The sequence below is a fragment of the Homarus americanus genome, unplaced genomic scaffold (genome assembly GCF_018991925.1).
Source record: "Homarus americanus isolate GMGI-L3 unplaced genomic scaffold, GMGI_Hamer_2.0 scaffold2896, whole genome shotgun sequence".
NCBI classification, from domain to species: domain Eukaryota; kingdom Metazoa; phylum Arthropoda; class Malacostraca; order Decapoda; family Nephropidae; genus Homarus; species Homarus americanus.
This window is the reverse complement of record NW_024742402.1, coordinates 1-24,516: the sequence shown is the minus strand read 5'-3', so window position 1 is coordinate 24,516 and position 24,516 is coordinate 1. Positions and strand designations below refer to the sequence as shown.

Here is a 24,516-nt window from a genome sequence, read left to right as displayed (position 1 = left end):
CTTTTTCTTCTCTCCTCGCCAGCCTCTCTCCTCCTCCTCCTCCTCCTCCTCCTCCTCTCCTCCTCCTCCTCTCCTCCTCCTTTCCTCTGTTTCTGTCTCTCAGCAGCTCTCCTCCTCCTCCTTTCTCCTCGCCAGCCTCTCCTCCTCCTCCTCCTTTCCTCTCCTCGCCAGCCTCTCCTCCCGTTCAGCAGGTCCCGGCCACCACAACTCACTACCAACGAGGTTTCTTCTTAAAATATTTCTTCATCTCAATTTCCTGTCTCATCTCCAGCAAACTCTTCCTTTCCTTCCTCTTCTCCAGATACATATCAACTCTCTTGTTGTCCACGACCTGGCCTCTTGTTGTCCACGACCTGTAGCCTTCTTGTTGTCCACGACCTGTAGCCCTCTTGTTGTCCCTGACCTGTAGCCTCCTTGTTGTCCACGACCTGTAGCCTCTCTTGTTGTCCACGACCTGTAGCCTCTTGTTGTCCACGACCTGTAGTCTTCTTGTTGTCCACGACCTGTAGCCTCTCTTGTTGTCCACGACCTGTAGTCTCTTGTTGTCACGACCTGTAGCCTCTTTTGTTGTCCACGACCTAGCCTCTCTTGTTGTCCACGACCTGTAGCCTCTTGTTGTCCACGACCTGTATCTTGTTGTCCACGACCTGTAGCCTCTGTTGTCCACGACCTAGCTCTCGTTGTCGACGACCTGTAGCCTCTTGTTGTCCACGACCTGTAGCCTCTCTGTTGTCCACGACCTGTAGCCTCTTGTTGTCCACGACCTGTAGCTCTTGTTGTCCACGACCTGTAGTCTCTCTTGTTGTCCACGACCTGTAGTCTCTCTTGTTGTCCACGACCTGTAGCCTCTTGTTGTCCACGACCTGTAGCCTCTTGTTGTCCACGACCTGTAGCCTCTCTTTGTTGTCCACGACCTGTAGCCTCTTGTTGTCCACGACCTGTAGCCTCTCTTGTTGTCCCCGACCTGTAGCCTCTCTTGTTGTCCACGACCTGTAGCCTCTTGTTGTCCACGACCTGTAGTCTCTTGTTGTCCACGACCTGTAGCCTCTTGTTGTCCACGACCTGTAGCCTCTTGTTGTCCACGACTCAGCCCTCTTGTTGTCCACGACCTGTAGCCCTCTTGTTGTCCACGACCTGGTGGCCTCTCTTGTTGTCCACGACCTGTAGCCCTCTTGTTGTCCACGACCTGTAGCCTCTTGTTGTCCACGACCTGTAGTCTCTCTGTTGTCCACGACCCAGTCTCTTGTTGTCCACGACCTGTAGCCTCTTGTTGTCCACGACCTGTAGCCTCTCTTGTTGTCCACGACCTGTAGCCTCTTGTTGTCCACGACCTGTAGCCCTCTTGTTGTCGACGACCTGTAGCCTCTTGTTGTCGACGACCTGTAGCCTCTCTTGTTGTCCACGACCTGTAGCCTCTTTGTTGTCCACGACCTGTAGCCTCTTGTTGTCCACGACCTGTAGTCTCTTTGTTGTCCACGACCTGTAGTCTCTTGTTGTCCACGACCTGTAGTCTCTTGTTGTCCACGACCTGTAGCCTCTCTGTTGTCCACGACCTGTAGCCTCTCTTGTTGTCCACGACCTGTAGCCTCTTGTTGTCCACGACCTGTAGCCTCTTGTTGTCCACGACTGTAGTCTCTGTTGTCCACGACCTGTAGCCTCTCTTGTTGTCCACGACCTGTAGCCTCTCTTGTTGTCCACGACCTGTAGCCTCTCTTGTTGTCCACGACCTGTAGCCTCTTGTTGTCCACGACCCGTAGCCCTCTTGTTGTCCACGACCTGTAGTCTCTGTTGGTCCACGACCTGTAGTCTCTTGTTGTCCACGACCTGTAGCCTCTTGTTGTCCACGACCTGCAGCCTCTCTTGTTGTCCACGACCCAGCTCTTGTTGTCCACGACCTGTAGCCCTCTTGTTGTCCACGACCTGTAGCCTCTCTTGTTGTCCACCGACCTGTAGCCTCTGTTGTCCACGACCCAGCCTCTCTTGTTGTCCACGACCTGTAGCTCTTTTTGTTGTCCACGACCTGTAGCCTCCTTTGTTGTCCACGACCTGTAGCCTCTCTTGTTGTCCACGACCTGTAGCCCTCTTGTTGTCCACGACCTGTAGCCCTCTTGTTGTCCACGACCTGTAGCCTCTGTTGTCCACGACCTGTAGCTCCTCTTGTTGTCGACGACCTGAGCCCTCTCTTGTTGTCCGACGACCTGCAGCCTCTCTTGTTGTCGACGACCTGTAGCCTCTCTTGTTTGTCCGGACATGTAGCCTCTTGTTGTCCCGACCTGCATCTCATCTGTTGTCCCCGACCTGCAGCCTCTCTTGTTGTCCCCGATCCATCCTCATCTGTTGTCCCACCATCCTCACCTGTTGTCCCACCTGGCCTCTCTTTTTGTCCCTGACTCTCAGCCTCTCTTGTTGTCCCCGACCTGCAGCCTCTCATTTGTCCCCCGACCTGCAGCCTCTCTTGTTGTCTGACCTGCAGCCTCTCTTGTCACGACCTGTAGCCTCTCTTGTTGTCCGACCTGCAGCCTCTCCTGTTGTCACGACTTGGCCTCTTTGTTGTCACGACCTGCAGCCTCCTGTTGTCCCTTACCTACTCTCTTGTTGTCCCCGACCTGCAGCCTCTCTTGTCCCCAACCTGCAGCCTCTCTTGTCCACGACCTGCAGCTTCCTGTTGTCCACGACCTGCAGTCTTTCTTGTCCCGACCTGCAGTCTCTCTTGTTGTCCCCCGACCTGTAGCCCCTCTTCTTGTTGTGTCCCCCGACCTGTAGCCTCTCTTGTTGTCCCCGACCTGCATCCTCATCTGTTGTCCGACCTGCAGGTCTCTCTTGTTGTCCCCGACCTGCAGTCTCTCTTGTTGTCCCCGACCTGTAGCCCCTCTTGTTGTCCCCGACCTGCAGCCTCTCTTGTTGTCCCCGACCTGCAGCCTCTCCTGTTGTCCACGACTTGAGCCTCTCTTGTTGTCCACGACCTGCAGCCTCCTGTTGTCCCGACCTGCTGCCCCTCTTGTTGTCCCCGGCCTGCAGCCTCTCTTGTTGTCCCGACCTGCAGCCTCTCCTGTGTCACGACTTGGCCCTCTTGTTGTCCCCGACCTGCAGCTTCTCTGTTGTCCGTGTTAGTGCTGTGGCCCCTGAACTACCCCTGCTTGCCTGGATCACATAGGACTCCAGTAATTTTTCCTTTCTCTTGTGTCTTTTATCTTCTTGTCTTTCATAATTCTCTGCTTTTCTCCCTTCTGGTTTTGTCCTTCTCTCCACCTTTTCTCCTGTTGTCATTATCATTGTTCTTTGTCTCTCACAGGTTTACAGAACTACCAGCTTGTGTAAAAGGACATTGTTATTCTCCCTAGTGTGTTCGTCTGCATCCTCTGCCCTCCCCTCCCAGTACTCGCATTACCCTCGGCTTCTGCAGGTGGTTTTCAGTCCATGTTCTCTCTCTCACGAGTACCAGGTCATCTACATACAGGAATTTCTAAATCACTCTTTGTTGTTTTCCTCTATTCAGGGTCGTATAGTTAAGGGAGTTAGTCTGTTAATCGATCTTATTCATTCCTTTTCATTTTTTACTTATATTCTCTTGTTCTCTTGTGCTGAGTTCTCTTTTAATTCTTTAATACTATGTTCTCCACTTGACTCGTCCATCTGTCGTTGTGGGTGAACTCCAAAGAGATAATTACATTTCTTAACTTATTCAAACAATAGGACGTGATATGGGGTTACATATGCTATCCTTATCGTAGTAACTAATTATCGTAGGGAAGCTCGCTTATGGTTACAGAGAATCTCACTCACCCGTAAAGTCTACACCGTGACCTGAGCTGCTGCCTTCGTCATGGTTTGGTCCTTCACTTTACACACACCTTAACCGAACTGACTGTACTCGGCTAACATTTCCTTATAGCCACAATGAGGTGTTTTTATAGTCCCTTGCACATCCTGACTTGTGCTGAAATACATGTCTGCTAGTAACGAGAATAAACTCAATTTCATAGCATTTTATTTTTTCTTACTAAATCCATTTAATTTTAGCATTTATTTTCATGGCGAAGAAGAAATTCCTAAAGAAAAATCCATGTGTTTGTAAATTCATTGACAGGGCCACCCACCCCCCACACCCCTTCAACTTTGGCCTGAATTCACCTTTGATGATTTTTGCAACTTTTTGCCTTTCATATGAGCTCGACTTGTCTTCCTGATGATATTCTACTTCTTCGTGCGAGTGTCTTAAACCTGAATAATTTGGCTCTCAAGCATATTGAATATTTTAAGCACTAACCTCACTACTCACTCCTTTGATATATTTTGATTATACATGGTGTTGTTGGCCTGTCTCTTGTTGATAAATCACCCAGCCGCTACCACACCCTCCTGTCATATTCTCTCTAGTAATATATATAACCATCATTAAAACTAATGGTTCATCGGCCCTCTCCTCACATTGCCTCTCACTCTGTTCAAATTCACCTAATTATTTCCCTCTTCTACATCATGCAGTTGCTCTTCACTAACGAGATTTATGTAGTTATATGTAGCCCGAATCTCTCTTACCTGTCTCACCATAGTCTTCACCGGGCTCATTTTTCACTCAACTGCTATCTTCTCTGGGGAGTGAGGAAGGGCCTTGTATCTCTCTATCTAATCACATTGCTGGGGAGGGAGGTGACACGCTGGGACTATGAACACGTTGACGGCTCCTCCTCAAACTGTTTTTTACTCTCGATTTGCAAGGCAGCCCTTACACTCAGCGTCACTTTGACCACAGGTGTACACGAGCCTCTTCTTATGTCTCAGTGGTTCTTTTATGGTTCACTGGTTCTTCTTATGGCTCACTGGTTCTTTTTGGCTCCGTGTTTCTTCTTGTGATTCAGTGGTTCTAATGGCTCTGGTTCTTGTGGCTCAGTGGTTCTTCTTATGGCTCAGTGGTTCTTATGCCTCAATGGTTCTTCATATGGCTCAGTGGTTCTTATGCCTCAATGGTTCTTCGTATGGCTCAGTGGTTCTTTTTATGTCTCAGTGGTTCTTCTTATGGCTCTACTTTCTTCTTATGCTCAGTGGTTCTTCTTACGGCTCGGTGGTTCTTTTATGGCTAAGTGGTTCTTATTCCTCAATGGTTCTTCATGTGGCTCAGTGGTTCTTCGTATGGCTCAGTGGTTCTTCGTAGTGGCTCAGTGGTTCTTTTTATGTCTCAGTGGTTCTTCTTATGGCTCACTGGTTCTTCTTATGGCTCACTGGTTCTTCTTACGGCTTGGTGGTTCTTTTTATGCTCCGTGTTTCTTCTTGTGATTCAGTGGTTTCTAATGGCTCTGGTTCTTATGGCTCAGTGGTTCTTCTTATGGCTCAGTGGTTCTTATATCTCAGTGGTTCTGTTTATGGCCCAGTTATTTCTTTTTATGGCTCCGTGTTTCTTCTTGTGATTCAGTGGTTCTAATAGCTCTGGTTCTTCTTTTGGCTCAGTGGTTCCTTTTATGTCTCATTGTTTCTTATTAGCTCAGTGGTTCTTATGCCTCAATGGTTCTTCGTATGGCTCGGTGGTTCTTTTTATGTCTCAGTGGTTCTTCTTATGGCTCAGTGGTTCTTCTTATGGCTCACTGGTTCTTATAGCTCAGTGGTTTCTTTTTATGGCTCAGTGGTTCTCATGTCTCAAATTCTTCTTATGTCTCAGTGGTTCTTATGTCTCATTGGTTCTTCTCATGGCTCAGTGGTTCTTATGTCTCAGTGGTTCTTCTTATGTCTCAGTGGTTCTTCTTATGTCTCAGTGGTTCTTCTTATGTCTCAGTGGTTCTTCTTATGGCTCAGGGTTCTTCTTATGGCTCAGTGGTTCTTTTATGGCTCAGTGGTTCTTATGTCTCAATAGTTCTTCTTATGGCTGAGTAGTTCTTCTCATGTCTCAGTGGTCTTTTATGTCTCAGTGGTTCTTATGGCTCACTGGTTCTTCTTATAGCTCAGTGGTTCTTCTTACGCTCGGTGGTTCTTTTATGGCTCAGTGGTTCTTATGCCTCAATGGTTCTTCGTATGGCTCAGTGGTTCTTTTTATGTCTCAGTGGTTCTTCTTATGGCTCACTGGTTCTTATGGCTCAGTGGTTCTTCTTACGGCTTGAGTGGTTCTTTTTATGGCTCCGTGTTTTTCTTGTGATTCGGTGATTTTAATGGCTCTGGTTCTTCTTTTGGCTCAGTGGTTCTTTTTGTTGTCTTTGTTTTTTATTGTGGCTCAGTGGTTCTTATGCCTCAATGGTTCTTCGTATGGCTCAGTGGTTCTTATGCCTCAATGGTTCTTCATTATGGCTCGGTAGTTTCTTTTTATGTCTCAGATGGTTCTTCTTATGGCTCAGTGGTTCTTCTTATGGCTCAGTGGTTCTCATGTCTCAATGATTCTTCTTATGTCTCAGTGGTTCTTATGTCTCTTGGTTTCTTCTCATGGCTCAGTGGTTCTTATGTCTCAGTGGTTCTTCTTATGTCTCAGTGGTTCTCTTATGTCTCAGTGGTTCTTCTTATGTCTCAGTGGTTCTTCTTCTTATGGCTCAGGGTTCTTATGGCTCAGTGGTTCTTTTTATGGCTCAGTGGTTCTTATGTCTCAATGGTTCTTCTTATGGCTGAGTGGTTCTTCTTATGTCTCAGTGGTTCTTCTTATGGCTCAGTGGTTCTTCTTATGGCTCAGGGTTCTTCTTATGTCTCAGTGGTTCTTCTTATGGCTCAGGGTTCTTTTTTATGGCAAAGTGGTTCTTATGGCTCAGTGGTTCTTCTTATGGCTCAGTGGTTCTTCTTATGGCTCAGTGGTTCTTCTTATGGCTCAGTGGTTCTTCTTATGGCTCAGGGTTCTTCTTATGTCTCAGTGGTTCTTCTTATGGCTCAGGGTTCTTCTTTTTCTCAGTGGTTCTTCTTATGGCTCAGGGTTCTTATGGCTCAGTGGTTTCTTCTTATGGCTCAGTTTCTTGTCTCAGTGGTTCTTCTTGGCTCAGGTTCTTATGTGGCTCAGTGGTTTTCTTATGGCTCAAGGTTCTTCTTATGTCTCAGTGGTTCTTCTTATGGCTCAGGGTTCTTATGGCTCAGTGGTTCTTCTTATGGCTCAGGGGTTCTTCTTATGTCTCAGTGGTTCTTCTTATGGCTCAGGGTTTTCTTATGGCTCAGTGGTTCTTCTTATGGCTCAGTGGTTCTTCTTTGGCTCAGTGGTTCTTATGGCTCGAGTTCTGTTTATGGCCCAGGTTCTTTTTATGGCAAAGTGGTTCTTATGGCTCCAGTGGTTCTTCTTATGGCTCAGTGGTTCTTCTTTTATGTTCATGGCTCAGTGGTTCTTCTTATGGCTCAGTGGTTCTTCTTATGGCAAAGTGGTTCTTATGGCTCAGTGGTTCTTCTTATGGCTCAGTGGTTCTTCTTATGGCTCAGTGGTTCTTCTTATGGCTCAGTGGTTCTTATGGCTCAGTGGTTCTTCTTATGGCTCAGTGGTTCGTATGTCTCAGTGGCTCATGCTGCTATAATCAGGCAGTGATTTTCTGTCACTAGATGAAGGGTTGTAGGTCACGGCCTGCTGTCGCTTCCTAAGTAAATTTAAGTCGTAGTCTGTGTCACGCCGCCTGACTCTCTTTCTATGCATTTAAATAAACATTTTAGTGAAAGTTGAGGAAAAAGACGTTATTTATTGTGTGAACCTAAGAGACACTTTTGTCATTAAATATAATTGATAGTTAATTTCATCCGTACAATAAAGTGTTATCGGATTTATAAATAATATCTTTTATCCCCAAATAATAAGCCTTTCTAATTACCGGTTAATACTAATAACTCAAAATGTTATTGGTGTTGGAAAAATATCAGCTTAAATAGTACTAATTTCCGACACTGAATGTGGTTTAATATTCGGTAGGATTTAGTTGTTTTTTCATAAATGATTTTTAGTAAATCAATTATGTACCAAATTGATTATAATTATGCGTTGTTTTTAATGAAAATGAGTGTTATCAAATTGCTTAAGTTCGTAGTGCAATGATAATGTGCGTCCCTTTTTCGGTTAGTCCATTCATAAATACGTGTGGTAACTGTGGAGGAGTGTGTGTGTGAGGGGTGACAGCAGTGGGTACTAGCAGTATGTTGGCCAGTTTTTAGTATTTGGTGATCAATGATTCACTGAGAAGGTTGGGTTTGGCTGCATCATTTGGTGTTCGTCGGCGGCAGACTTAGTAAGACGCTCATCAGTGCGACAGACCTTTCTCATGTGAGTCACATGGAGCATTACAGACAACACTGGCCCAGGTCTTTGGTCACAATGTAAACATTATGCGTTTATTAGCAAATTACTGATGTCGTGTTTATTTCTTAAAACAAATGATAGGTTAATTTGGGTATTATTGCAGTTTCACGCCCAATTGGGTTAGAGCAATTTTGGGTTCACCAGAAGTTATATCTCTTCAATGGCAACCACTTCTTTTAATACCACTTCCGTCGCAAATTAATAATACTGTAACCGAGATGGTAAATCCACGCCAATCTGCAGTCACCGCGTGTCGTCTGCCTGTGACCTACTCGGTCCAACTTACTCTTACGTCACAATAGAGAGTAAAATTACACCATGACGCTTAACAAAGTTGTTTTCGGTGGTACCGCATATCAAAATAATTACTTTCTGTTTAGTATGCGGGGGTCTGTCCCCCGGCAAGGAAGTTAAAAGGTTAGGTAGGTTTCTTCTGTTAGTTACGTCAGGTTCAATGAGGGGGGGGAATTAAAAAAGACTCATTTCCGACGGAAATAAAAGTCAAATTAGAATGAGTCACACCAAATACCATGGGAATAACCTAGATATCTGGCCAAAAACCAATTGATAGTGAAACGTAATTTTACCTTAATTTGTGGGAATAGTTCCTACAACATAGGCTGGATTAATTATCGGTAATAGCTTACAAAAGCGGGCGTTACCACCACCAATTATTTAACATTAATGACCTAACCTAACCTAGGATGTAAGTGTATTATTTTAGGTTAGGCAAGGTAAGGTAAGTTGGTTAGGTTAGGTTATTTAAGGTTAGGCTAGGTAAGGTAAGTTGGTTTGGATCGTTTGCGAAGGAAACGTCATAGAAGAAAAGTGTCTTAGAATTGTCTAAACTATTGATTGCAAAGATAAAATTTCTGAGATTCGGTTGGTGGCACCATACGCAGGAATACCTTTTCTAGTAGTTTTCTGATTTTCAACTCACGATATATCGGTTATGGGTAAAATGCGAGAAAGTTGTCATAGAACAAATTTGTCTTCTTATCTCATCTTAAAAAAAATAAAATCCTAAATATAATTATAGTCTTTACTATACTCTCGTTTTACTCGGGATTTCCATAAAAACAATTTTTTTTTATGGATTATTAATTTGAGTACTGATTAAAGTATAAAGACCTCGAATTTCCTTAAGTAGCGGCGAGGAGGCCATTACCTCACCACCCCTAGCGTATGACGATACAAAACCGTGGTAATACTTTACCATGTAGGTGCGCCCTTAACACTTACTTTGGGTAAATTTTCCATAGATGACAAAAGTTTTCTTACTTAGAGATACAAATAAGAATTGTATGAGGAATACGTTTTGCGTCATAGCATTTTTACTCTATTTTTTTTTAGCCTGATTAACAGAAGCGAAGCAATTGAGCTCTGGTTCAGTCATGATGAAATAATACAAGTCATTCAGTTTTCCATGTGTTGTGTAACCCAATGATCTTTCAGTTTTATTTATTTTTATTTTATTTTGTATTTTATTTTAGATGTCACCAAAATGTCAGTCACTGTCAATGGTTGTACAGTTTGTAATGTGTGTTGTCGACGGAATAATACATCGCATCGCAGGAATTCAGTGTTTTTTTTGTGCTTTTTTTCGAAAAGTTTGCTTGTTAACATCCTATTACGTCTTTGTTATTGGGATATATTTAGAATCTTTCTCAAAAGTTAAAATAAATAACTTAAGATTAAATGATAAACAGAGTGGATGTTTCCGTGTGTGGAGGTAGACAAGGAACTTATAATTAAATGATAAGTTTGTAACCCATTATTTTCCGACTTTAAATTGCCTGAAAATTGTACCTTGGGTTTTTCATATTGTGGAGGTGAGGATAAGTGTTAATATGTTTACTTGACGATGATCGACACGGTCCTCCTTAAAACATTCCTAAGAAGGTGAGTTTTGACCATCGATATAGGAAAGGTTCCTGAGGGTCCGGTCCTTTGCCATCAGAAAATTCAGATATTTTTTTCTTTAATGTAGGTGTTTTTGTATAGTAAAAAATAATTATTATTGACCTTAGAATATCTCCTAATATCAAGTGCACACGGTCTCAAAATGCCCATGACATCGGTCAGATTAAATAAAAGTATTAATAAGGGAGCTTACAGCGCCCCTACCCTCAAGGAAAAAACTCAGCTGTGCTCTTTTTCTTTTTTACTTTTATCCTCTTCACCACTGATCGGCTTGTTAGCCGCTTGGGCGATCGGTTACGTCGCTGTTACGCACTGTTGTCATGCACTGGGCATGAACTGTCCTGAATGTATCGGAACCTGCTCCAGTGTTGGTCAAGTCTAGACTTAGAAGAGCTCACACTCGGTGCTGTCACAACACTTTCTGGCAGATTGTTCCAAGAGTTCACAATTCTCACTCCGAAAAAGTTTTCCCTCACTCTTTTCTTGATATTCTTGGATCCGCCCTCATCGAGTAATTGATTATCGTTTTATTTACAGTATACTTGAATCCAGTTGAATACAGAATAATTAGTATCTAGTGTAATGGTGACCCTCGCCAAACATCAGCTTATTATTTTTTACGAAAGCAGAATTTGACGACGGGATTTACTTGAATGTTCATTAACGCAATAAACCAAGGCAAGGAACTAGACTACCTGTAAACACTATTATATTAGCCTCATCACGCACCTTCCGTCAACTCGACTCTACTCAGCTGAATTGATATCGGTTTTAGATACGCCATAGCAAAAATAGCCTGTCAAAACACCGTTCGGGCCATTCTCGCAGATTAGTTTTTAAAAGGATAATTCAATCGGGACGCAATGTCAATAATACAGCATTTGTGTTCTCGGCTCGGATGTGTTCAGCATGGCAGCTGTAATACTTCAGTGCCATCTGTGACTGGCGGCGGAGTGACTGCTGGCAGCTCTGCGTATATTGATGTAGTGTATTTGTTATGGCTCTTCATTATTTACTGCATTGAAGCCGTAAACATTATACACTGTTAATTTCATCACGTGAATGGGGAAAATTTTAAATCATAATTTTTTTTTCAACCTTTACAACATACATTATTTAGTTCAGAACATATTGCAATACAGATACTAATTATTGATTTACCTTAAATATTTATTTCACTGTGAAGTATTAATAGTATTTAATTAAACACTTGTTACATTTAATGTGTCATGAATTTTTCCGATTAAAAGATGGTCTAAAATTAATTTGTGACTCGTTCAGCGATATGTAAGACACTGACTGTCACATCAGGGGGTGGAGGGAAGAAAGGGAGGAGAGGAATTAAGAGAGGGACTGTGAGATTAGGGTGAGAGATAAGAGGGATAGGCAAAGAATATAAAGGAGAATCACATTGACGGGAGGTGAAGAGAAGGTGCTGAATGAGAAGAGAGACTTAGGTAAAGGAAGCAATAACGAAAGGAACCATGGAGGAATGAGAAGAAAGAGAAAAGATGAGAGAGGGGAGATTATAGAAGGGAAAGTGTGTGAAGGAGAGAAGGTATAGAGAGGGGGAGGGGGGTTGTAAGTAAGTTGGGCCAAGGGTGTTGTCGTTCGTCTTAGTGATCGCTCCATTGTCCGCTGTCGTGATTTACTCGGGCACCCGGATTGAAAGCCCACGAAATTTACCGGCCGTCCTGAAGTCCATTTCCATATCCAACAAGTGAAACATTATTAACTGCCGTCTAACGCGATTCACCAGCCCCCTCCCCAGTTGCCAGCTTGAGTTGCTCCTCATACCAAAGAACGCCATTCCAAATAGGAGGATGAAGGACTGCTGTAACTTCTTTTTAACTCCTTTGAGGACGATGATTTAACCCTTCAGGACTCAAAGGTGTTAAATGTGTCACTGAGGGGGGGAGGGATGGGTTTGTTAGGCACCCCGAACGAGTCCATATATCCCTGCCAGATGAATCTTCACTTGTCTGTCCGTGTTGGTACTCTTAATATGAACCGAGCATCTGGTCCTCGGGGTTGAAATAACTAGCCTGGGCGACAGATGAAATTACAAAATCTGAGAAAATCCGTTTCATTAGCGTAACATGGCAGACCTGAGGCGTTAAGTTGTCAGTGTAAATTTGCACCACGTCGAACATACTCAAGCACCTAACTTGACTTACGTAATTAGCATAACATAACGGGTTAAAAGTGAAGAGGCGACGCTGAATTAGCATGAATGTTAACTAAGTATAATGAGGATAATATGTGGCCTGTAATGTACCCTCGTTAAGGTAAAGTTTAGTTGACATTTCGTCACGTGTGTAATAATAATAATAATGAACGGTTTATTAATAGAGTTGCAGCCGGTGGGTAAAAATATAGACTTACATTTTATTTGGACATAATGATATAATATGCATTGAATACATTTACAGGGCTATACAGTACATAAATCAGGAGTTGTTTATTATTTTAACAATAGATGGGATGGTGCTATTCTTATATCTATCGGTGCGGGCTCTTATGGGCTGAATTTTTTTTAGTGGCGGACTGTGCGAGTTGGGTGGGGGCTGCAGGAGGTGGCGATGACGAGGGTGGTGCAATGATTGGCTGCCAAACCTTTCCAGTGTTGCGTGGTGGAGTCACTGAGGGATGGCATTTCCAGGGTGGAAGAGCGTTGATGTAGCCGGAATATTCTGCGCCGAGCATGATTCTGCAGGCCCTATTCTGTACCTTCTCTAGCTGACGTTGTTGGGTGGAGTTGAGAAGACGACCAGGCTGATGACGCATACGTTGGTGTGTGTGTGTGTGTGTGTGTGTGTGTGTGTGTGTGTGTGTGTGTGTGTGTGTGTGTGTGTGTGAACCTCCCAGCAGCATCAGTGTCCCAAATTTGCTCTCAACTTATTCTTGAGTCTGTTTCCTTTTGTGTCAGTTTATATTTAGTCGTCAAATTCATAATATCCTTTCTTGTGGTGCCCTCGTGTTTATCTGTGGCTGCTGGTGTCCACAACTGTCTCTAATGTCCCTCTTCTTGTGATGTCCCCGAGTTCTTTATTGTATACCTTTAGTTCCCCACGACTGTGTGTCCACCCTGTGACGACCTCGACTTCCTTAATATATTCTCGAGTTTTCCTCCCAACTTCACTTAATGTGGCTCCTTCCTGTGATGTTGTTGACTGCTGCTGCATATTGGCGGGGAGGTGCGTGGCTTTATAACACCTGCTGCTGAAGTATCGTGTGTGGCTTCTAACACCTGCTGCTGAAGTATCGTGTGTGGCTTCATAACACCTGCTGCTGAAGTATCGTGTGTGGCTTCATAACACCTGCTGCTGAAGTATCGTGTGTGGCTTCATAACACCTGCTGCTGAAGTATCGTGTGGCTTCATAACACCTGCTGCTGATGTATCGTGCGTGGCTTCATAACACCTGCTGCTGAAGTATCGTGTGTGGCTTCATAACACCTGCTGCTGAAGTATCGTGTGTGGCTTCATAACACCTGCTGCTGAAGTATCGTGTGTGGCTTTATAACACCTGCTGCTGAAGTATCGTGTGGCTTCATAACACCTGCTGCTGAAGTATCGTGTGTGTGCTTTATAACACCTGCTGCTGAAGTATCGTGTGTGGCTTCATAACACCTGCTGCTGAAGTATCGTGTGTGGCTTTATAACACCTGCTGCTGAAGTATCGTGTGGCTTCCATAACACCTGCTGCTGAAGTATCGTGTGTGGCTTCATAACACCTGCTGCTGAAGTATCGTGTGTGGCTCATAACACCTGCTGCTAGTATCGTGTGGCTTCATAACACCTGCTGCTGAAGTATCGTGTGTGGCTTCATAACACCTGCTGCTGAAGTATCGTGTGTGGCTTCATAACACCTGCTGCTGAAGTATCGTGTGGCTTAACACCTGCTGCGAAAGTATCGTGCGTGGCTTTATAACACCTGCTGCTGAAGTATCGTGTGTGGCTTCATAACACCTGCTGCTGAAGTATCGTGTGTGGCTTTATAACACCTGCTGGTATCGTGCGTGGCTTTATAACACCTGCTGCTGAAGTATCGTGTGGGCTTCATAACACCTGCTGCTGAAGTATCGTGTGTGGCTTTATAACACCTGCTGCTGAAGTATCGTGTGTGGCTTCATAACACCTGCTGCTGATGTATCGTGTGTGGCTTCATAACACCTGCTGCTGAAGTATCGTGTGTGCTTTATAACACCTGCTGCTGAAGTATCGTGCGTGGCTTTTTACCACCTGCTGCTGAAGTATCGTGTGTGGCTTCATAACACCTGCTGCTGAAGTATCGTGTGTGGCTTCATAACACCTGCTGCTGATGTATCGTGTGTGCTTCGTAACACCTGCTGCTGAAGTATCGTGCGTGGCTTTATAACACCTGCTGCTGAAGTATCGTGTGTGGCTTCATAACACCTGCTGCTGAAGTATCGTGTGTGGCTTCACAAAACCTGCTGCTGAAGTATCGTGCGTGGCTTCATAACACCTGCTGCTGAAGTATCGTGTGTGGCTTTATAACACCTGCTGCTGAAGTATCGTGTGGCTTCATAACACCTGCTGCTGAAGTATCGTGTGTGGCTTTATAACACCTGCTGCTGAAGTATCGTGTGTGGCTTCATAACACCTGCTGCTGAAGTATCGTGTGTGGCTTCATAACACCTGCTGCTGAAGTATCGTGCGTGGCTTCATAACACCTGCTGCTGATGTATCGTGTGTGGCTTCATAACACCTGCTGCTGAAGTATCGTGTGTGGCTTATAACACCTGCTGAAGTATCGTGTGTGGCTTATAACACCTGCTGCTGAAGTATCGTGTGTGGCTATAACACCTGCTGCTGAAGTATCGTGTGTGGCTACACCTGCTGCTGATGTATCGTGTGTGGCTTCATAACACCTGCTGCAGTATCGTGTGTGGCTTATAACACCTGCTGCTGAAGTATCGTGCGTGGCTTCATAACACCTGCTGCTGATGTATCGTGTGTGGCTTCACACCTGCTGCTGAAGTATCGTGTGTGGCTATAACACCTGCTGCTGAAGTATCGTGTTTGGCTTATAACACCTGCTGCTGAAGTATCGTGTGTGGCTTTATAACACCTGCTGCTGAAGTATCGTGTGTGTTATAACACCTGCTGCTACAGTATCGTGTGTGCTTTAACACCTGCTGCTGAAGTATCGTGTGGCTTTATAACACCTGCTGCTGAAGTATCGTGTGTGGCTTATAACACCTGCTGCTGAAGTATCGTGTGTGGCTTCATAACACCTGCTGAAGTATCGTGTGGCTTCATAACACCTGCTGCTGAAGTATCGTGTGTGGCTTCATAACACCTGCTGCTGAAGTATCGTGTGTGGCTTCATAACACCTGCTGCTGAAGTATCGTGTGGCTTCATAACACCTGCAGCCGAAGTATCGTGTGGCTTCATAACACCTGCTGCTGAAGTATCGTGTGTGGCTATAACACTTGCTGCTGAAGTATCGTGTGTGGCCTCATAACACCTGCTGCTGAAGTATCGTGTGTGGCTTTATAACACCTGCTGCTGAAGTATCGTGTGGCTTCATAACACCTGCTGCTGAAGTATCGTGTGTGGCTTCATAACACCTGCTGCTGAAGTATCGTGTGTGGCTTTATAACACCTGCTGCTGAAGTATCGTGTGTGGCTTCATAACACCTGCTGCTGAAGTATCGTGTGTGGCTTTATAACACCTGCTGCTGAAGTATCGTGTGTGGCTTTATAACACCTGCTGCTGAAGTATCGTGTGTGGCTCTACCTTGGAATCACGAAGGTTCAAACATTCATCTGTTTTTCTGTGTCTGGGAGTGAAAGAAAACTTATAGGGATCATCTAAAGTTTACACATCCACTTTAACTCACCTGATGATTGAACACACTAGCGCTAACATAACCTAATGCTAATCTAACATAACCTAATGCTAACCTAAAACAACACTAACTTAACGCTACTGTAACCTAACGCTGACTTAATCTTACGCTAAGTTAATATATTACTAACCTAACTTAACCTTACCCTCACGTGTAGTTTTAGACTCGTTTATATTCAGTTGACAAACAGGGGTGTCTAATCTTCAGATGATCCCACTTATACCAATACACTATCTAAATGGCTATGGACATTAATACGCCACCTTACATCATGAGCTTGTTGGAGGAAAATCTCTCACCCCAAGCAGTTCTGAACCTTCCTCTCTACCCCTTAGCCCCGAGTCTCAAAAAAGTCTTCGTTAAATTTTTCTCCCCAACTAAAGATGTAAGAACACACTCGACTGGCTCACTCCTGTCTCCGGGTGGCCAAACTGACGTGGGAATTGTGTTAATACTCTAATGTGTGTGTCTATGTCTGTGTGTGTGTGTGTGTGTCTGTGTGTGTGTTCTCTTGCTTGTAGTCAAAGGGGAAAATCTTTAGCATTTTATGTTAAGGGATTCCGGACAATGCCATGACCTGGTTAATGCGGCAAGATCCGTGTTTTCTCCTTTATTCTTTCTCTCTGACCGCCCCTTCCTTCTCTCTGACTCGCCCTCTCTCTCCCCTCTGACCTTCCCTCTGACCCTCTCTCTCTCTCTCTGAAGTTCCCTCTCTCTCTCTCTGACCCTCTTCTCTCCATTCCGCCCTCCTCTCCCTCTCTCTCTGACCTGCCTCTACCCCCACTCCCTCCCCCCTCTCTCTCTCTCTCTCTCTCTCTCGACCAGACCACGCAGAGTGCTCGTTGAGATAAGCAAGGCGGAGGTGTGTGTGTGTGTGTGTGTGATGAAAATAGTGGTGGGGTGTGTGCTAGGTGGAGGTGGTGAGTGTAGTTGTGGTGATGGTAGGGTGGTGGTAGTAGGGTAGTAGAGGTAGTAGTGGTAGTTGAGGTGGTGGTAGTAGGATTGTGGTAGGGGTGGTGGTGATAGGGATAGTGTTGACGGTAGTAGTGGTGGGGCGTGTCGTTATGATAGGTTGTGTGGTGGTGGTGGTAGAGGCGGCAGGTGATTGTTGTAATGGTTGTTAACTTGTTTAGTGGTGGTGGTAGAGGCGCGGCAGGTGATTGTTGTAATGGTTGTTAACTTGTTTAGTGGTGGTGGTAGAGGCGCGGCAGGTGATTGTTGTAATGGTTGTTAACTTGTTAGTGGTGGTGGTAGAGGCGCGGCAGGTGATTGTTGTAATGGTTGTTAACTTGTTTAGTGGTGGTGGTAGAGGCGCGGCAGGTGATTGTTGTAATGGTTGTTAACTTGTTTAGTGGTGTGTAGAGGCGCGGTGATTGTTGTAATGGTTGTTAACTTGTTTAGTGGTGGGGTAGAGGCGCGGCAGGTGATTGTTGTAATGGTTGTTAACTTGTTTAGTGGTGGTGGTAGAGGCGCGGCAGGTGATTGTTGTAATGGTTGTTAACTTGTTTAGTGGTGGTGGTGGTAGAGGCGCGGCAGGTGATTGTTGTAATGGTTGTTAACTTGTTTAGTGGTGGTGGTAGAGGCGCGGCAGGTGATTGTTGTAATGGTTAAGCTTTTAGTGGTGGTGGTGGTAGAGGCGCGGCAGGTGATTGTTGTAATGGTTGTTAGCTTGTTTAGTGTGGTGTAGAGGCGCGGCAGGTGATTGTTGTAATGGTTGGTAACTGTTTAGTGGTGGTGGGTGAGGCGGGCAGGTGATTGTTGTAATGGTTGTTAACTTGTGGGTGGTGGTGGTAGAGGCGCGGCAGGTGATTGTTGTAATGGTTGTTAACTTGTTTATGGTGGTGGTAGAGGCGCGGCAGGTGATTGTTGTAATGGTTGTTAACTTGTTTAGTGGTCAATTTAACCAAGTATCCCCCTGGGTGAACCTGACTGTCCATCCCCGACCCTGTTGCTGTCTGGTTGATCACGTTAAAAACGCCCACACGTTTACCTCTCGTTCACCCTTCGTTTACCTCTCGTTCATCCTTCGTTTACCTCTCGTTCATCCTTCGTTTACCTCTCGTTCACTGCGTTTACCTCGTTCACCCTTCGCTTATCTCTCGTTCACCCATCATTTACCTCTCTGTTCACCCTTCTTGCTATCTCTCTCGTTCACCCATCGTTTATCTCGTTCACCCTTCGTTATTACTGTTCACCCTTTCGTTTACCTCTCGTTCACCTATCGTTTACCTCTCGTTCACCCTTCGCTTATCTCTCGTTCACCCATCGTTTACCTCTCGTTCACCCTTCGTTATTACTCGTTCACCCTTCGTTTACCCTCGTTCATCCGTCGTTTACTTCGTTCACCCTTCGCTTATCTCTCGTTCACCCATCGTTTATCTCTCGTTCACCCTTCGCTTATCTCTCGTTCACCCATCGTTATTCTCGTTCACCCTTCGTTTACCTCTCGTTCACCCTTCGTTATTACTCGTTCACCCTTCGTTTATCTCTCGTTCACCTATCGTTTACCTCTCGTTCACCCTTCGCTAATCTCTCGTTCACCCATCGTTTATCTCTCGTTCACCCTTCGGTTATAATTACTCGTTAACTTGCCTTCGCTAGCCATTCGTTAATCCTTCATCTGTCGCTCGTCAACTCCAACCCTTCGTTAATTATCCGTTGACCCTTCGTTTATTATCCGTTTCTTTTCTCCTCTCAACCATTGATCTCTGCGGTTCTCATTTATTGTCAAGCGTTGATCCTGCCTCGTTAAATTTTACTCGATAACCATTCGTTGAACTCATTGTAACCCTACTTGTTGTGATGTCTGTGCTGGGTTGTGGTTGTGATGGTGATGGTGGTGCTGGGTTGTGAGTGAGGGTTGTGATGGTGATGGTGGTGCTGGGTTGTGAGTGAGGGTTGTGGTTGTGATGGTGATGGTGGTGCTGGGTTGAGTGAGGATGGTGATGGTGGTGCTGGGTTGTGAGTGAGGGTGTGGTTGTGATGGTGATGGTGGTGCTGGGTGAGTGAGGGTGTGGTTGTGATGGTGATGGTGGTGCTGGGTTGTGAGTGAGGGTTGTGGTTGTGATGGTGATGGTGGTGCTGGGTTGGAGTGAGGGTTGTGGTTGTGATGGTGATGGTGGTGCTGGGTGGAGTGAGGGTTGTGGTTGTGATGGTGATGGTGCTGGGTTGTGAGTGAGGGTTGTGATGGTGATGGTGGTGCTGGGTTGTGGTTGTGATGGTGATGGTGGTGCTGGGTTGTGAGTGAGGGTGTGGTTGTGATGGTGATGGTGGTGCTGGGTGTGGTTGTGATGGTGATGGTGGTGCTGGTGTGAGGAGGGTTGTGGTTGTGATGGTGATGGTGGTGCTGGGTTGTGAGTGAGGGTTGTGGTTGTGATGGTGATGGTGGTGCTGGGTTGTGAGTGAGGGTTGTGATGGTGATGGTGGTGCTGGGTTGTGGTTGTGATGGTGATGGTGGTGCTGGGTTGTGAGTGAGGGTTGTGGTTGTGATGGTGATGGGTTGTATGAGGTAACAGTGGCCGTATTGTGGAAGAACACCACACCAGCAACAAGACACACTACTGCTACTTTGCTGTCACTCGGGATCGTGACGGTCATCCAGCTATGAGACAATGATAGGAGTTATTAACGATGTCACCTAGTTTGGTGAGTGTTAAGGTGACTAAAGAGGCCGATACGGGACTGGCAGAGTCGATCATAGATGTTGCACATGTGAATGGCTCCATCTAGTGCGGGAGGGGTGGCGGCAGCGTATTTCCGGCGCTGGCGCTTGTCTGCCTCGGTTTGCAGTCGGGCTAATTCGAAAGTATTGACACCTTCTCGTGTGGTGATCGTCCAAGAGTTATGGGGTGGAATGATCGTCTCCCAGGTGAGGGGGTCCATTTGGCACTTTTTCAGGTTTGTCTTAAAGATTATCCTTATACCTTTTCAGTTTCCCGCCAGCGTTACGTTTACTATTCGTTAGGTGATTGTTAAATAGCTGCTTCGGCAGTCTACTGTCGTCCATTTGGGTAACATGGCCATTCCAACATAGTTGTTCGTGGATAATGGTAGCCTCGATGCTCCTACGTTGGTGTCAGCGAGAATACTGGCATTTGTTCTCTTGTCTTCCCAGCGAACTTGGAGGATGGAACGTAGATGGTGAAAGTTTTCAAGTGCCTTGAGGTGCCTTCTGTATGTGACCCATGTCTCACTGCCATATACTGTAGCAGGGTAGGGAGGACCACTGCTCGATATACGTGCAACTTTGTAGATATTTTCAGCTCCCTACAGCTGAAGTTACAAGTACAGTGTCTGCCAAAGGCTTGAAATGTACATCTAATCCGATGTTGAATCTCTTCATCGATGTCCGCGATGGTGGATAAGTGGGAGCCGAGATACTGAAAGTGGGTAACATTAGAGAGGGTAATACCGTTAAGCTGGATGGATAGTGGAGGTGTGGCTGAACCAGGGGCAGGCTGAAAGAGAATATGAGACTTACGTAGATTCACCTCATGGCCGAATTGTGCATACGCATCTGCATAGGTGTTCAGGGTCTTCTGTTGGTCGCATTCAGTGTGAGCGACAAGGGCGAGGTCGTCTGCATACTGAAGTTCAGTAATGGAAGCTGATGACACTTTTGTTCCTGCCTGGAGTCGTCTTATTTTGAAAAGATCCTTCATCCGGTACTCTATGTCCACCCCGTCGGCTAAATTGGCACTAGCACGAGTAAGGATAGCAGCCAAGAAATTGAAAAAGAGAGTTGGCGCCAGTGCACATCCTTGTCTTAACCCCATTTGGATAGGGAAGAGCTCAGACTGGGTGCCATTGTGCAGGAGACTGCCATTCATGTCGTCGTGGAGTTGCTTCACAATGGCGATGAATTTTGGTGGGCAGCCAAACCGGCTGAGGGTCCGACAGAAGGCCTTGGTTTGGTCGATGAAGGCCATGTTCAGGTCACGATGCTGTTCTCTGCACTTTTCCTGTATCTGGTGGGCAGCAAAAATCATGTCAGTTGTGCCACGTGATGGTTTAAAGCCACACTGAGATTTTGGGAGGAAGTTTTCCGCCTCAGGTAGCAGTCTGTTTAGGAGGACTCGGAAGATAATCTTGCCAGCTAATGACAGAAGCGAGATCCCGCGGTAGTTGTCACAGTCTGACCGGTCTCCCTTGTTCTTTTAAATATTGACGGTGGAGGCGTCTTTAAGAGCTTGGGGAATTTCCTTCTTTTCCCATATATTCTCCAGGAGAGAGTGGAGACGGCTGGTAAGCAGAGGTCCTCCTGCTTTATACACCTCGGCTGGGATTCCATCAGGCCCTGAGGCTTTGTTATTTTCATTTGTTTGATGGCAGTAGCTACCTCATCCAGGGACGGAGGATAGCCGAGATTAATCGGCTCTGGTTGCTGAGGGACCTGCTGGGTAGTTAGGACCTCAACATTGGTGTTTCAGTTGAGCAGCGAATGGTAGTGCTTCTTCCAGCGCTGACGGATGCCTTCCTTGTCTTAAATTTGGGAGTTACCGTCGGATGAGCGGAGGGGGCTGTGCTCTGAATGATTGGCCTATAAAATGTTTTAGTGGAGTTGAAAAATAAGCGCATCTTGTGTTGATCTGCAAGTTTTTGCTTTTCATATGCTTTTTTTTTAAACCAATCGTTCTTGGGCCGCTGCTTTCTTCTTGCGGAAGGTATCAGCTTTGGCCATAGACTGGGGGTTGTTCTGCCAGTCAGTTAAAGCAGCACGATTACCATCGACGAGTACATTGATTTCCGGGTAATTTTCATCAAACTGGTCCTGGTGTATTCTTTTGACCTGGCCCAGGGTCTCTCTGCAGGTTTTTGTCATGACACTGTCAAGAATACTCCATTCGGCACTGGGATTTGGGTTTATAAGCCCATGTTCGAGCTGCTCTCTGAAATCATGCGTTACCGCTGGATCCTCCAGATGCTTATTGCTATAACCTCCTCTGGAGGTTTGTTGCCTTCGCCATTTTGGGGCGACGTGAAGTGAGAGCTTGGCTCTGACGAGCCGATGATCAGTGTCGCAGTGGTCTGAGACACGCATTGCTCGGGTGATGAGGACATCTCGGTGATCTCTTTCTCTGACAATGAGATGCCAGTGTTTGGATCGTGGGTGTTGCCACGAACCCTCGAACTTGCTGAAGAGGAGTAGGCCGTTGGGATTATACTTGCCTTTTCCATTTCTCCCTATGGTTCCCTGCCAAATGTCAGCATCTCTACCAACTTTGGCTTGAAGTCACCAAGGAGCATAACCTTATCTTCTCTGGGGATAGAGGTTAGCACACTGTCAAGGTCGGCATAAAAGGCCTCTTTGATGTCATCTTCTGCATCCAGTATTGGGGCGTATGCACTGATGAAGAAGGCATAACGTGAGTGATTCAGTGGGACTCTGATCGTCATGAGGCGCTCGTTGATCCCAACTGCAACTTAATTAGCCTGTGTAGGATGCATTGGCGGATGGCAAAGCCAACTCCATAAATGATGTTTCTCTCTACAGCAGGCTTTCCCTTCCAGAAGAAGGTATATTCAGACCCCTGTTATGTGAGTTGACCCTCGTCTGGGAGCCGGGACTCACTAATGGCTGCTATGTCGATGTTATATCTAGCCAGCTCTTTTGCCACAATGGCAGTTCTTTCAGGACGTGCATTTGTGCCAGAATCCAGAAGGGTCCTGCCATGTCATGCAGCGACCATAAGAGGTTATATAGTTTTTTTGTGTTTTGATCTGTGATTATAATTGTGTTTTTTACACACTAGACACATACACTATACACACCACACTGTACACAGCAGACTATACACACCACACAAGACGCATACATTATACACACCATGTTTGTCCTTGGCTCCAACGTCATCTAACTATAGATGAAAATGGCTTACGAAAATGAATAATTACAATAGAAATTATAACTAGGACCATTCATTTTGGCGAGGGGAAGCATTAGGTACGTGTTCCCGAGATTGTTCATAAACTTCGAGCCCTACAACAACAACAACAACAACAACAGCAACAACAACAACAACAACAACAACAACAACAACAACAACAACAACAACAACAAACAAGTAAAAACTGTTGGGAATTGTAACTGGGAGTCGTGTGCAGGTTAGCGAAAATGTAGAGAAATGGTAGACGAGGCTATGTAATTTTCTGACCAATGTTTGACTCTTTTGCCCCCCCCCCCTCCTTTGAGATTAACACATACATAACTGTACTATACATTTACTTTGGTGTGTTGGCATTAAACATAAGGTTAAGTTAGTCAGCTGAGATTTGTAAACTGTTTATTTAGTTTTATTAATTTTTTTTATTGCGCTTTAAAAATCGAGTGGGAATTCGGTCCAAAATATTATACTGCTGTGGGACATATTGGAAAGGCGGGTGATGGTAATTCTTAGAAGAAAGGCGAAAAAAAAACTGTCTTTTAGTAATGTGGGGAAGCATATGTAAGTGTAGTAGTGAAGATAGTGATAATAATAATGCTTCTTCTTTGGGGAGGGGGGGCATTTATTTTAGTTATTAAGTCTGGCCTTTCTTTGTCGTATTTGAGTAGTATATTATTGGGGTAAATTACTTAGGACTGTACCACTCATGTAAATTATACACTGTACTGTATATCAATAGTATATTGTGTTCCACCATGGTTTTGTGAGCCGTGTTAGTCCACCAGTTTCCGAACGGTTGTTGGTACAGTCGACCACCATTATCTGTTAACACATACGGACAGAGAACTTGAGGAATATCAAAATGATCAGTAATTTAAGTTTTATGCCTGCAGATAAACTACCTACAGGCATATAGGGAGCAGACACACCAACATATGACGACTCACAGGAGAATATATCACAGCATCTCGTCCAGGGTTTCAAATTGCAAAGACGTAGCGCTTTTGGGGAGGAATATACGTGTTTGTTGTCACTTTATTGCAGCTTTACTTTGCATACGCAGGCTAGTTTATCTCTCTCTCTTTTCACATCAGACACACTCCCCTTGCCACCATACATCATGCAGCAGGAGTCCGTCCAACACACATGGTAGGGACAAGGCTCAGAGTTATCCTAGCTGGTACCCTGAGCAAGGTAGACAGGTGTGCTCCGGGCGGTGACAGGTGTGCTCCGGGCGGTGACAGGTGTGCTCCGGGCGGTGGACCACTGCAGTATATAAAGTGGTGTATCGCATTACTCGTGTCCACAAACATTACTTTTACTGTGTTCAGTGTTTGGTCGGTGTGGCTGACGAGTGTCGGTGAGTGTCCTCCTTGAAATAAATACAGTCCAAAATATTAATCGCGTTAACCGCTTTTCTTCCACTGCCGATGCGATGCCCGCCACTGGTATGTGACGCCAGCGTTTAGTGCTGGTTTGCTTTTTACACAGGCACGGACTGTTGCCAGTAACGGAAGGGTTAATAAATAAGGTTTTAGCGCGTTGTACGAGTCACTATGTACTGGCCGGTGGTGGCGAGCGTACCAAAACATAGAGC

At 45.4% G+C, this 24,516-nt stretch overlaps 1 protein-coding gene across 1 annotated transcript; it reads right to left on the bottom strand.

Annotated features, from left to right (window-relative positions):
- Positions 1-670: 670 nt before the first annotated feature.
- LOC121876903 lies at positions 671-2,431 on the bottom strand. Its single transcript, XM_042382475.1, has one exon. It carries the CDS (start codon positions 2,429-2,431, stop codon positions 671-673), a length of 1,761 nt encoding a protein of 586 aa, XP_042238409.1.
- Between the last annotated feature and the right edge of the window lie 22,085 nt (positions 2,432-24,516).